The sequence below is a fragment of the Mauremys mutica genome, chromosome 5 (genome assembly GCF_020497125.1).
Source record: "Mauremys mutica isolate MM-2020 ecotype Southern chromosome 5, ASM2049712v1, whole genome shotgun sequence".
In the NCBI taxonomy this organism is placed as follows: Eukaryota; Metazoa; Chordata; order Testudines; family Geoemydidae; genus Mauremys; species Mauremys mutica.
Genome location: NC_059076.1, coordinates 89334056 through 89348749, shown reverse-complemented (window position 1 = coordinate 89348749; position 14694 = coordinate 89334056). Strand labels below are relative to the sequence as shown.

The 14694-nt window shown below is 45.3% G+C and overlaps 1 protein-coding gene across 6 annotated transcripts in view; it reads left to right on the top strand.

Moving 5' to 3' along the window:
• TUSC3 (tumor suppressor candidate 3) overlaps window positions 1–14694 on the top strand; it is a 277945-nt gene that overhangs the window by 91251 nt on the left and 172000 nt on the right. For all 6 annotated transcript variants that reach the window (XM_045019079.1, XM_045019077.1, XM_045019076.1 and 3 more), the window contains exon 2: window positions 7032–7201. In XM_045019079.1, the coding sequence (XP_044875014.1) occupies window positions 7032–7201 (170 nt within the window). The remainder of the gene's footprint in view (window positions 1–7031; window positions 7202–14694) is intronic.

The window sequence follows — 14694 nt, the reverse complement described above, 5'->3', positions numbered from 1 at the left end:
AATCATAGTTGTTTCTGGTTTTTAGAATACTGTACTTGCAGTAAGTTTTTTCTGGTGGATTTTAAAAATAAACCCACTAACAACTGAGCCTGGGCGATTTGAAAATATCAAAGAAGCGGTGCCTTAGTTAGGTTATTTATAGTTTGGCAGGAATAGTTACTAGGGTCTGTGCAGATGATATTTGTTTCTTGTGTTTCTGCTAGTCAAGCAGCCTAGAGTCTTCTGCTAGTGCTCTCGGAGATCTGTAAAGTATCGGTAAGGGGTCTCTACCCTGTTTTGCTGGAAGCAAATTCCTTTATGTCTCTGGGAGCCACACAGGGCAAAAAGGAAACTATGGTTGCTATGTGAAAACTTGAAAATCTTTCTATCCTTTCATTAGTTTCTACAGACTTCATCTCTTAGCTTCAGTGAATGTAGCAGAGAGAAATCATATTTTCTATGCTGCTGTTAGTTCATCTCTTGCATTTTTATTGAACATTACTAGCTAGAGCACATCATCCAAAACTGGTAGATCTTTTGAAATAGAAATAAGATATTTCCTACCTGTAAAATGTTTAATTCAGATCTTACAATTTGAACCATGCCCTGTATTGAGTAAACTTAGCAGAGGATAGGTTTCTTTTTAATCTGTTCTGTTTGTTTCTCTCAGGGAAGTACTCCAATATTTCCTCCGTGTAAGCAAAACAGCAAATATTTCTTTTGGCAGGAAAATTCTTTTTATGAATTTGTTCATTTGCATGCCTGTGATGAACAGAATTATAAATCCATCAAGAACCTATCCTTCAGACTGGTGGCTCTAAATCACAGAACACCATTTTATAGGCATGAACATTTCCTTTAGTTTTCAGGACTTAACAAGGTGAAAATAAATTTGATGTTTTTAAATTACTGATTCAGGATTTGTGGTGGTAGAAATATCTTTTAGTATTTACTCTTCAAAATTACTAGCTGTAAACTTTACTCCCCACCCATGCAAAGTAAAAGACTCCAGACCCCAACTACTGCATATCCAGGGCTAAATTCTGTACTAATTTACAACTCATGCAACCTCCTTGATTGTAGAGATTGGAGCCTGTGGAGTTACCCTGGATGTAGTTCAGTGCAGGATTTTGGCTGTTATTGATTGGCAATAATAAAGCCCAAATAGTTTTGTTTTGGCAAATAAAAACATAAGGGAAATCAACAAAGGTATATTGCATTAGGGCTGCGTACTTTCTTCTTTGCCAGAGTATAGAACCTAGATGAATTTCAGCATAGACTGGACAGGTGGCTGCCCTATTTATTTACACTGCTGGAAAAGGCCAGACTGCCAGAGGTCTCTGTTCTGGGACATTATTCCTGGAAGTATGACTGTAGAAAGCTAGAATATAAGCTCTCCTTCGTGAGTGTGCCGGCACAGAACCCTGTTGTTGAAGTGTACCTGAGGCCGTAGAATCTTTATTACAGCAGTAACATTTGTGGGCGTAGGTGTGTGTTTCCATCAGCCTTTTGACTGAGAATGTAAACAGCTCTGCCCCACCTAACATTCCGCAGTTCATCTCTACTTTGTAAAGCCAAGTGATAGTGGGGAAGTTGGGGTGATCAATATGGCTTTATGAGGGTAAGCCTATTTGGAGAGCAGGAGTTCTGAAAGATAGGTAACCCCTTTTATGCCTTCATGAGTACACCTCCATCGGATCCCACTGCTGTATCCCACAGTATCCTCCTAAATGGGGAGAGCTGAGGAACCCTGTTAGTTAAGTAACGGTTGAAATACCACACTCCTAAGCTGCTGAATTGGGAGTGACAGCATTAATACGGACAGGTTTCAGAGTGGTAGCCGTGTTAGTCTGTATCACTTGTGGCACCTTAGAGACTAACAAATTTATTTGAGCATAAGCTTTCATGGGCTAAAACCCACTTCATCAGATGCATGCAGTGGAAAATATAGTAGGAATATATATATATATATATATATATATATATATATATATATATACACACACACACACAGAGAGACCATTTAAAAATCAGTGTTGCCATACCAACTCTAATGAGACTAATCAAATAAGGTGGGCTATTAGGGGAAAAAAAAATGTTTGTAGTGATAATCAGGATGGCCCATTTCAAACAGTTGACAAGAAGGTGTGAGTTACAGTAGCGGGGAAATTTAGCATGGAGAAATAGTTTAGTTTGTGTAATGACTCATCCACTCCAGTCTTTATTCAAGCCTAGTTTAATGGTGTCCAGTTTGCAAATTAATTCCAGTTCTGCAGTTTCTCGTTGGAGTCTGTTCTTGAAGTTTTTTTTTGTTGTTGTTGAATAATTGCGACTTTTAGGTCTGTAATAGAGTGACCAGGGAGGTTGAAGTGTTCTCCGACTGGTTTTTGAATGTTATAATTCTTGACGTCTGATTTATGTCCATCTATTCTTTTGTGTAGAGACTGTCCGGTTTGGCCAGTGTACATGGCAGAGGAGCATTGCTGGCACATGATGGCATATATCACATTGGTAGATGTGCAGGTGAACAAGCCTCTGATAGTGTCTCTGATATGATTAGGTCCTATGATGGTGTCCCTTGAAAAGATATGTGGACAGAGTTGGCAGCGGGCTTTAGGAAAGCCAGCATCTTCTCCATTTTAGGGATCTGCAAACTAAGACATACCCAAGGTCACATAGCAGGTCAGGTCAGTGGCAGAGTCCGGAATAGAATCCATGTCTTCCGACTTCAGTCTTGTGCCCTCTTCACTGAATTATGTTGGCTGAAAAAGATAGGGACTGAGCTCCTTTAAACTGTCAAGGGCACATCTGTAAATTCTGGAGGAGTGAGCTCAGCTCCATGGAACAGTTCAGGCAGTGCACACTGTAATCCAATTAACTTCCCTATGAAGAAAACTAGAGAGCATGAGGCAGCTGCAGGCAGGTCCCAATGGGGCAGGGAGAAAGAAAACAAAACACTGGATGCTGGCAGAAATACAGAATTTCGTGACATCTTAAAAAACTGCCAAATACTGTGGTCATGGAATCTGACTCTTACGTGGGCTTGAGTGGGCTCAGTTGGATATTCACATCTGAGCTATTGCTTTAAGCTCTTTGCAGACTTAGGACTGCTCTACACTGGAAATTTACATCAGCATAGCTACATCTCTCCAGGGAAATTCTCATCCCTTAGAGACATAACTATGCTGACCTAACCCCCAGTACAGAGAGCACTAGGTAGATGGAAGAATTCTTCTGTCAATCTAGCTACTGCCTCCTGGGAAGATGGATTAACTACAGCATTTGAAGAGTAGACATAGCCCTAGGCAAGTGACACTGCATCAGTTCATACATTTATTTCCACAACTGCTAGCAATGTTTTTTTTTAAATGAAAGTTCAAATTCTGGAACACTATTATGCAGAATAGCATGGATGCCATGGCAAACTGCAAACATGGAGTTGAAGAATAAATGGGCGCTGACTGCAGGGGTCACTAAGAGCACTGCTTAATAAACAATCTTGTCTGGGCAGTATTATTTGACTGTTGTTGTACATCTTTTGAAGGGATGCTCATTTGTAATGACTGTTAATTACTACATGTGTTCAATGAAAATAAATGCATATTACAAACACAAAACTACATTAAAAAGGACATTAAGGATGCAAAGTCAAGCATTTAAAAGTTAGGAAATGCCAGAATTAAAGTTGCATATGTAGTCTTCATTCACCCACCTTGTGAATGCACATGCATTATTATATAGTCTTTAATTACTAGATTGCATCATATTTTTTTTACATAAGAACCACTGCCTCCATCAGTAGAGCCCTGTGCAGATATACATTTATATCTGCGGATATAAATCAGTATCCACAAAACCGCAGGGCTTTCCAGGAACTGCAGTGGTGAAAGGAGCAGAACTTGGGGCTGCTGCTCCAAGGAGCTAGTGCCCCGCGCCAGCAGCTCCTCTGGCGTGGCCGTACTGCTCTTAAATAGGAGACGCAGACAGCTGCATGGAAGGAACGAGGGCAGGGCTGTGAGTGGCACAGCTGTGCCAGAGGAACTGCTGGTGCAGGCGCTGGCTCCTGGGAGTGGTGGCCCCATGTTCTGCTCCTTTTGCCGCTATGGTTCCTGGGAGAGGCCTACAGTTTCACGGATACCGATTTATATCCGTGGATATTTGCATCTGCGAATATAAATGGGTACCTGCACAGGCCTCTATCCATCAGTTTACAGGATGGTTGGTGCTCAATTAATGAGCAACTATTCAATATTTAGTTTTCTCTTTGTTCAGTGTATCGAACAAGGCATTATTTACTACACGCTATTCAAACCCTGCTCTGGAGACAGAATTATTAAATACTTCATGGGCTTTTCTGTGGTGCTCATCTGCGTAGCATCTGAGTGCTTCTCAATATTCATTTATCTTCAACACCACTGTGAGATGAGGGGGTGGTATTATATCAATTTTACAGTGGGGAGCTGAGGCACAGAGAGAGTGTTTAAAAGTATCCACTCATTTTGGTTGCCTAATTTGAGACACCTAGGACCTGATTTTTCAGAGTGCTTAGCATTATGTAACCTTTTACATGTTCAAAGCACAGTAACAATTGACTTCAATTGCAGGGTTCAGTACTTCTGCAAATCAGACACTAAGGCATCTCGTCAGGTGCCTAGAAAATGAGGAACACACAATTAGTGATCAACTGTGAAAAGTTTGAGTTAAGTGATTTGTCCAGCATCACACAGAAACTCTGTGGCCCGAGGCAGGGATAGAATCAAATTACCCAGAAAAGCATTCAGCTTCCTTAACCATTAGACCATCTTTTCTCTTCCTGCACTGAGAAGTGTGTTGCCTGTCTCATTCATTACACATCTTCCAACTTATGCCATAAACAAGGCGGGGGTCCTACAAATATCTTCCTTTACTCCACACTGCCAGCATGGGCGAACTGAGAACACAAGAGAGAGAGACTGCCTTCACTCAGTTCCGATACCAGCCTCAGCCCACTATGCGGTAGCTCTGCAATTGCAGGGAAAATCATGCTCAGTCAGGTTCTGGAGCAAGCTCAATGCCAACTGATTCTTCAAGGAATACAGCTGCAAATCTTTAATAAATCTAATGAGCATGTGCAAACTGCAATTTTTAAGAGGCATATAACTTGCTACATTTAGGTGAATTATTGGGAATTGGGAAAATGCACATTCTTGACATAAATGTCACTGCTTGCCAAATTTCACATCCCTTCTCCAAAGCATGGAGATGCTAAAGCTTCTCAAAAGAGATCACCAGAATTTTTCAAAGTGAGAGAAAAATGTATTTTGTTCATAGCCTCATTCTCAGAAGTGGCTGAACTGTTTTGGCTAAATTTTCCAAGACATCAGCCTGCAGCAGAAACATTCAATGGGAAATTTCAGCTTGAATGGTAAAGTTTAGCAAAGTTATAAGCAACTGAAACCAGGGTCTTGTAGGAAATGTTGGGCAAACTTAATAATAGACTATGATACTGTTGTATTAATTTAGATGGAACATAGGGTCCCAAAGATGACATAACCCAATTACTCACTGTCCAACATTAAATAGTGTTAAGCAAGGTTCAGGGTTTAGTATGCAGAAACCTAAGCCTGCTTAGTACCACAGCAAACACCATTAAAATCATTTAAACCTTTTATTAACAATAAAGAAAAGGACAAACAATTAAAGCATTTGAAATGTAAAGTATTAAATAAAGCTTTCATTTTAACAGTATTTCGTGTTCCCTTTCCCTTTAGCTGGAGAGAGTTTTTAATAGGACAAATCCCTTGTTTGACAGTCTCTTAGGTGGCAACAAAGATGGCAATAACTCAATAACTGTCCTTTTGGGGGAAAAGAGAAGAAGTTAGTTTCAATGGCCTGGAGCAGTTGTTGATAAAGTCTGATCCCATTTCATCCCACGCGATGTTTGGGATTCAGCTGGAGCCAGTGGAGGTGATGTCGTCATTTGGGTGCTTTCTGGCCTCTTCTGGATAGGACATCTCTCAGGATCAAGATGATGAAGGCCTGGGGTCTCAGGAGTTCGTGAGGATGGCAGCTATGATGGCGAAACTTACTCCAATAGCCAGTTTTTCTCCTCACAGTATTTTTTTTAAGGACTCACAAAGGAATGGTGGGTGAAGTAGCCTGTCCCTTTACTATTTTGTCCACCAATTAGGCCTAGTTTCTGACAGACCAATTCTGGTTCCACACTTCTGTTTTTTATCAAGTATGATCTCAACACAGTCCTTAAATGAGTTAATTAGGTCTTTTGGTTTGGCTAATTCAGCTTCTCTGTCTCCTTTTGTACCTTTTCCCATCAACATTTGTTATTGTAAGTTATTGTGACATCTCATGAACTTTCACATACTTTTTACAGTTGAGCTCACAATTAGGGTAAATTTTTAAGACCAATTATTACAACTGTAGCAATCCTGTCTACAATAAAATACCAATGCTTATTAGTAAGTATAACTTAAATGCCGTGACAATATAGTAGACACTTGTAAGGAAATCTGTCTTTTTTCCCTGCTTTTGTTTAAACTAATTATTGTGTTATAAAAAGATATAGCTGCTTTTCTGGCCCTTCCAGCTCTATTTTTCTTTTAATTTGAGATCTGAATGGCCGTGATTGTCCTGCTATGACTTGACTGTTACATAACAAACGTAACATAATGCTATACTCTATGATTTTTTTTCTTTGTGCAGATGTGTGAAACAATCTTACTTGTAATGGAAATTGATGACATGTGTTGTATGCTAAGAAGGCCATACAAGTGTCTCTTCCTCGACACAGATACCTGTACAATAGCGCTGTACTCACCAGAATTTGAAATAAAATGTTTTCCTTAAGTAGTAACTTACAAGTCTACTTTAATCAGTTTAATTTTTTTCAAACCAAATTCAATTATATCCAATTTGTAAAACATCTTTAACTCAATTGCTGTTAAAGGTAGATAGAATGAGGGTCAAATTCTTCTATTGGATATGTTCAAACAAGGGCAGAATTTAGCCTCATAGTGCTTGTATTTAACATGCCTCCTCCTTGTATTTGATTACAGAATCTGTTAGCGGAAAAGGTGGAACAGCTTATGGAGTGGAGCTCAAGGCGCTCAGTCATCCGCATGAATGGAGACAAATTCAGAAGATTTGTGAAGGCCCCACCTCGTAACTACTCTGTGATTGTAATGTTCACAGCTCTCCAGCCACAGAGACAATGTTCTGTTTGCAGGTAATTTATATCCTATGAAACAGATTCTTCTGCTCTTCTTTTCCCCTTCCTCCCCACCGTGCTCAATTAACTATGTTTTAATTGATGTACAATATAAGTGTTATCATTCTAGCTTAGGTCCTGGGGAGATTGGTATTTATCTATCTGTCTTGTGGGTGCTTACCATAGTATCTTCCTTCTGTGATACAGCTTATAAATTTCTGCCTGTGATACATTTTCTACCTCTGATACATCTTATGAATGTTGTCAATTATTTTATTAATTTTCACTATTTAAGAGCTTCTACTTTAATATAGTAACTGATGCAAGGCTCTTTTTTCATTCTTTAAAATAATCTTCTTTATTCCTAGTAAGTGTCTGTTACCAGTTAGCCTTTGTGATGGTTCTTGAGCACTTAGGACTGTGAGTCACCTTGTTTTTCCATGCCTCTAGCGTGAGGGAGTCTTTCTTGTGATAGCTAGACAGGGCCGGCTCTACTGTTTTTGCCGCCCCAAGCAGCGCTCTGAATTGCCGCCGCTGATGGCAGAGGCAGTCTGTGTGCAGTTAGGGTGGCTCGTGCGTTTCCGTGGCGGTGGCAATTCGGTGGCAGCTTCTGTCTTCAGCCGGAAGACAGAAGCTGTGCCGCCGCGGACAACTGAACATAGAAGCTGCCGCCGAATTGCCACCACCGCGGAAACGCGCCTGCCACCCTAAAGGTGCACGGACTGTCCCCGCCGTCTGCGGAGGCAATTCGGCGCTCTGCTTGGGGGGCAAAAACACACGGACTGCCGCCCCTTGCAGATTGCTGCCCCAAGCACCTGCTTGGGATGCTGGTGCCTGGAGCCGGCCCTGTAACTAGATATCAGCTCCCTAATACCACTAGCCTTTCAGCCCCTCAAGTGTTCTCCTCTGGGCTATGCCATCACTAACACCCCCATTTCTAAATCTCTTTGAAACGTTCCCCCATGATATCTAGCCCCTGATTCTGGCTACTCAGATAAATTCCAGATCCTTTGCCTCCAAAAGTGCAGGGTAGCTCCATTTACCAGTTTTACCTTAAACCCCCACTCCTGTAAACTGTACAGACTTATGATGAAAGAAAGAAATTTTTAAGAAAGAATAAATATTTAAGTAGAAACAAGAGAGAGCAGTGGAAACAACAGGTTGCAATACAAAACAAAATCACAAAACATGAATCTGGGTCTACACTTACCAGTAGTTACCTTTCCTATGTAATAAAGTAGATTCCCCATCCCCCCCCAAGTTCAGTCTGTTGCAGAGCTGGCTGATTTCACAAGAACCAGGATCCAAATGTTAATGAAAGCCCCACACTCCTTTAGGGCTTTCCACAGTGAATGGATCAAGACTTCATCTACCTACTCTTTGTTGTTCTGAAACAGAATTTTGCCTCTATTCATAGCCAGGGCAATCTCCTGCCAGCTATAATGTCCCTTTTTACTGCCAAGTGGTTCAGATCATTGCAATTGTCTTTAATGGTTTCCCATTGACTGTTCTGAGATGTGGCAAGAGTAGACAATAGAACCTTGCATTACCTCACTGGCTGATTTAGAGACAGGTGACAGTTCCTTCTTGCTTGAATGAGTCATCTCTGAGGCACATTATCTCCTGGTGACTAATTTCTACTCCAAGGCCATAAAGCACATTTTCAATATAAATACATTAAATATTACCCATACATATATCTCACAATGGTTAAGAATCTTGGCAAATTGAGAGCTTTCTGTAGATACCTTACATGCTACTCTTTATGAATAAATATCCTGTAAAGCATGTGCTTGTTGCATTGAGTTAGTCAGCTCCCAGGTGAAAATTGCTTGCAAATAACAGGGGCTTTTTGCCAAATAGTCTCTATGTCACAGCCTCATTTCTCTATAAATAAATACTGTGATAGGTCGGATTAATTTGGATTTACCATTTCAGAATGGGGGTCCAACGCTCTGATACAAGAGTGAAGCTATTCCTTTGTTTCATGACTGTGCAGTTCTCCTATGCTGTCCAACATCTTTCCCAATGTGAGAGGGCTTGGAGGTGCCTAGTATAGCACAATGGCTTTTACATTGCTTCTTCATTTACAGGACTATAAAATTCTCCAATCCAGAATCTCTCCTAAGGCCCCAATTAATTTTAAAATGTGACTAAGTATGTGAACAGTCCCATTGAAGTCAACATAACTGTTCACATGCCTAATGTTAAGCATGTGATTAAATACCTTTCTGAATCAGAACCTGAGCAAATACAAAAACAACGAGGAGTCCTTGTGGCATCTTAGAGACTAACAGATTTATTTGGGCATAAACTTTTGTGGGCTAGAACCCACTCCATCAGATGCATGAAGTGAAAAATACAGGAGCAGGTACAAATACATGAAAGGATGGGGGTTGCTTTACCAAGCGTGAGTTCAGTCTAACAAGATAAATCAATTAACAGCAGGATACCAAGGGAGGAAAAATAACTTTTGAAGTGGTAAGAGAGTGGCCCATTACAGACAGTTGACAAGAAGGTGTGAGTAACAGTAGGGAGAAATTAGTATTGGGGAAATTAAGTTTAGAAAACTCCTAACTGCTCAAGATAGTTAAGACCAAAGCAGACTATGAAGAACTTCAAAAAGATCTCACAAAGCAAAGTGATTGGGCAACAAAATGGCAAATGAAATTTAATGTGGATAAATGTAAAGTAATGCACATTGGAAAAAATAACCCCAACTCTACATACAATATGCTGGGGGCTAATTTAGCCACAACTAATCAGGAAAGAGATCTTGGAGTCATTGTGGATAGTTCTCTGAAGGCAGCCATGTAGTGTGCAGCGGCAGTCAAAAAAGCAAACCGGATGTTAGGAATCATTGAAAAAGGGATAGAGAATAAGACGGAGAATATCTTATTGCCCTTATATAAATCCATTGTACGCCCACATCTTGAATAATGTGTACAGATGTGGCATTAGAAAAGGTTCAGAGAAGGGCAACTAAAATGATTAGGAGTTTGGAACGGGTCCCATATGAGGAGAGATTAAAGAGGCTAGGACTTTTCATCTTGGAAAAGAGGAGACTAGGAGGGGGATATGATAGAGGTATATAAAATCATAAGTGGTGTGGAGAAAGTGAATAAGGAAAAGTTATTTACTTGTTCCTATAATATAAGAACTAGGGGGCACCAAATGAAATTAATGGACAGTAGGTTTAAAACAAATAAAAGGAAGTTCTTCTTCACACAGCGCACAGTCAACTTGTGGAACTCCTTACCTGAGGAGGTTGTGAAGGCTAGGACTATAACAGGGTTTAAAAGAGAACTAGATACATTCATTGAAGTTAAGTCCATTAATGGCTATTAGCCAGGATGGGTAAGGAATGGTGTCCCTAGACTCTTTGTCAGAGGGTGGAGATGGATGGCAGGAGAGAGATCACTTAATGATTACCTGTTAGGTTCATTCTATCTAGGGCACTTGGCATTGGCCACTGTTGGCATACAGGATACTGGGCAGGATGGCCCTTTGTGTGACCCAGTATGGCCATTCTTATGTTCATAGTGCTGTCTTCTATGGCCTGTCTCCCTCTTGCCCCTGAATTCACCCCTGACTCCCCTGTGCTGGAACAGGAAAGTTCTTCAAGTGATTTTATGTTCATGTAGATGTGTATGCACCTCATGCATGGTTGTTGGAGATTTTTCCCTCATGAGTACTGATAGGAGCAGTGTGAGCCCCCTCCAGTGCCTTGTGCCACTACATGTATGTATAAAGGGCCGTACTGCCCCAGACCTCCCCTTCCCAGAAATTCCTTCTTACTGCCAGTGATGGTGGTTGTTGGCGCTACAATCTTTGCATCTGCACGCCTTCCCTCTTTAGTATGCATATTGTCCGTAGTGTTAATCTAGTGTAGCGCAAAGTTTCTCAAATGTAGCCATAATAGCTGCATGCAGCCACCAAGGGCTTTTTGTGCGGCCACGACAGCCTCCTGGGTGGTGATGGGGGTAGGGTGAGGGGGGCAAAGCACCTCTCTGGAGAGAGGTGAGGCACAGTGCTGCAGGAGTAAGGTGAGTTCTTGACCCACATTGGGGGTGGTGGGGAGAGGAGCTTTGGGAAGCAGGCTCCGGTGACAGGACTTCAGGAACCTGGCCCTGTGGCCCTGGGCTCCGATCGCAGGGCATCAGGTATTGACATCCCCCTGTGCGCCCCCTTCCCCCTCCCCCGGCTCTGGACATGTGGCCCTGGCCTCTGGCCCCTGGTTCCAGCTACATGGCAGCAGGTGCTGGCTCCCAGCTCCAGTCCTGGGCTCCAGCCATGCAGTGGCAGGCACTGTCTACAAGCGCTGATCCCCAGCCTCAGCTGCACGGCAGCAGGCTCCAAGCACAGGGCTTTGGGTGCCAACCCCTGGCTCTGGCCACAGGACAGCAAGTGCTGATGCCCAGCTCTGGCCATGGAGCTTCAGTCAGCCTCTGGCCCCCAGTTCCAGCCATACGCTGATGGGCACTGGGCCCAGGCTCCAGCTGCCCAGCCCTAGACCCTGGTACTGATCCCCTGCCCCAGCTGCATGGCAGCAGGTTCTGACCCACAGCTCTGGCCGTGCAGCTCCAGCCCCTCGTGCTGATCCCCTACCCCAGCTGCATGGCAGCAGGCACCGACCCACAGGTCTGTTCCTGGGCTCCGGCCACGTGGTGGTGGGAGCTGGCCCCAGGTGCTGAGCCCCATCCCAGCAGACACTAGGCCCTGGCTCTGGCCATGCAACAGTGGGGCTCATCACCCACCCCCATCACCCCTGGCCCCCACTGCCTCTCATGGCCCTGTATCCATTCCCTTTGCCCCCAGGACCCTGCTGCCTTCCTGGCCTCGCATCGACATCTGTCCCCACATTGCCCTGGGCCCCTGCTACCTCCCCCAGTCTCACATCCATCTCTCTCATTGCCCCGGGCCCCCGCGGCCTCCCCTGGCCCCAAATTCATCCCACCATAGCCTCTGACCCCTGCTGCCTCCCCCTTCGGCCCCCCCATCCAAGATTTAATGGGTCCTGGGGCATGCTGAGAAAAGTGATATTAATAAACGTGCAAGTTTGGTTTTTCACAGCAGACTTACTAACTAGCTGTGAAAAGTGATACATATATGTTTGTTAATGTCACTTATCACTTTTCATAGCCTCCCAGGTAGCTACTATGTGTTCTGTGATATTAACAAAAATACAAAGCCTGCAAGCCCCAGGATGCACTAAGCACTTGATGGGGGCAGTATTATTTTTGTTAGAGTCTGCCAAAAAAACTTACAAATATACATTACAGTGATTTGGATGTGGATCTGTGCATATTTAATTGCTTTTCCTAAAATTAATTAAGTATTTTAGGTAAGAAAAGAGTTAGTGCAACACCAGTGAGAGTTGGTGGCCGCACTCTGAGGCCACTAAAAAATTTGTTGGGAGAACCCCTGTGTATATGTACATACACAGATATAAGAATAAGTTTAGAATAGTATTTCTCTAGAGTGGGGTTCACGGTTCCTCATTGAGTACCGGGCTCAGTACCACACTAATGCCTCATTCTCCTGGCTGCCAGACACATGTACCTGCTTATGGAGTCTGTGCTTCTTCTTCGAGTGATTGCTCCTATGCATTCCAGTTAGGTGTGCGCGCTGCGCATGCACGGCTCTTCGGAAGATTTTTACCCTAGCAACTCCGGCGGGCCGGCTGGGCGCCCCCTGGAGTGGCGCCGCTATAGCGCAGGATATATACCCCAGCCGGCCTGTCCGTTCCTCAGTTCCTTCTTTCCGCCCGTGACGGCCGTTGGAACAGTGGAGCACAGCTCAGCTGACCTCCACTTCCCTAGCTACTCGTAGTTTTCTCTCGTTCTGTTTATAGTTGTAGTTAACTCTGTTTGTTTGTAGAATAGTATAGTGTATTTATTTTACAGGGGTTGGGGTTTATCCCCTTCCCCTCACCCGGGGCCGGGTCCGATGCCCGGTCCACAGGGTTTTCTAATGCTCGGCTGGCCACAAGCCGCTGCCGACAAGAGATCTTCTCCTAAGTGCCTCGAGGGATCTTACCTCACAGATAAGTGCCGCATTTGTGAGGCCCTTAATCAGTGAACAAAGGGGAGCGGGGCTTTCGTTTTAAACAGCTCCTGAGGGAGGCAGCTCTTGCTCCTCCGCTCTCGGCGCCGAGCGCAAGTTAGTTTTCACGGCGCGCTCCCTCGGCACCGGACCGCCGGTGCCGCCAAGGCCTCCTGGCACCACCGTCGCTGACTCCGACGTACCCTCAGCATGGACCTCTCTCCTGGAGGATGAAGAGTTACTCCGGCCAGGCAAGAGCCGTCGAGTCCAGTGCTGGAAAGCTCCCCGGTACGCACCGTGGTCCGAGCCGCCTGCTCCGCAGCCGAGCGCTATGCTCAGTCGGATCACCCGGCACCGATGTCTGCCGCGGCACCGACAATATCTGCACCTTTCACTCCGGCCAGGCAAGAGCCGTCGAGTCCGGTGCTGGAAAGCTCCCCGGTATGGACCGTGGTCGAGCTCGCTCTGAAGCTGCGTCCGAGCCGCCTGCTCCGCAGCCGAGCGCTATGCTCCGTCGGATCGCCCGGCACCGATGTCTGCCACGGCACCGACAGTATCCACACCGTTAGCTCCGGCCAGGCAAGAGCCGTCGAGTCCGGTGCGGTAAGCTCCCTGGTACGGACCGTGGTCAAGCTCGCTCTGAAGCTGCGTCCGAGCCGCCTGCTCCGCAGCCGAGCGCTATGCTCCGTCGGATCGCCCGGCACCGATGTCTGCCGTGGCACCGACAATATCCGCACCTTTCACTCCGGCCAGGCAAGAGCCGTCGAGTCCGGTGCTGGAAAGCTCCCCGGTACGGACCGTGGTCGAGCTCGCTAGGAAGCTGCGTCCGAGCCGCCTGCTCCGCAGCCGAGCGCTATGTTCATTGGGACCGCCCGGCACCGATGTCTGCCGCAGCACCGACAATATCTGCACCTTTCACTCCGGCCAGGCAAGAGCCGTCGAGTCCGGTGCCGGAAAGCTCCCCGGTACGGACGGTGGTCGAGCTCACCCTGAAGCTGCGTCCGAGCCGCCTGCTCCGCAGCCGAGCGCTATGCTCCGTCAGATCGCCCGGCACCGATGTCTACCGTGGCACCGACAATGCCCGCACCATTAACTCCGGCCAGGCAAAAGCCGTCGAGTCCGGTGCTGGAACACTCCCCGGTATGGACAGTGGTCGAGCTCACTATGAAGCTGCATCCGGGGTGCCAGCTATGGTCGAGCTCACTATTTCCTCCACGCCGGAGACAGTGTCCACGGCGAGGGGGCTGATTGCAACGACAGCATCTACGCTGCCTCAACCCCCGGCACCGCCGGTGGGGGTTACATAGTCGATGGGCAAGCTTGCTTTGATCAGACCACCCTACCTCGGCACCGCACAGCGGCACCGTTCAGGGTCGCGGTTCCGCAGATGTTCTCGGTCCCGTCACCGATCTAGGTCTCGGCGCCGTTCTCCCTGTTGGTACCAGTAGTGCTCGCGGCACCGGTCA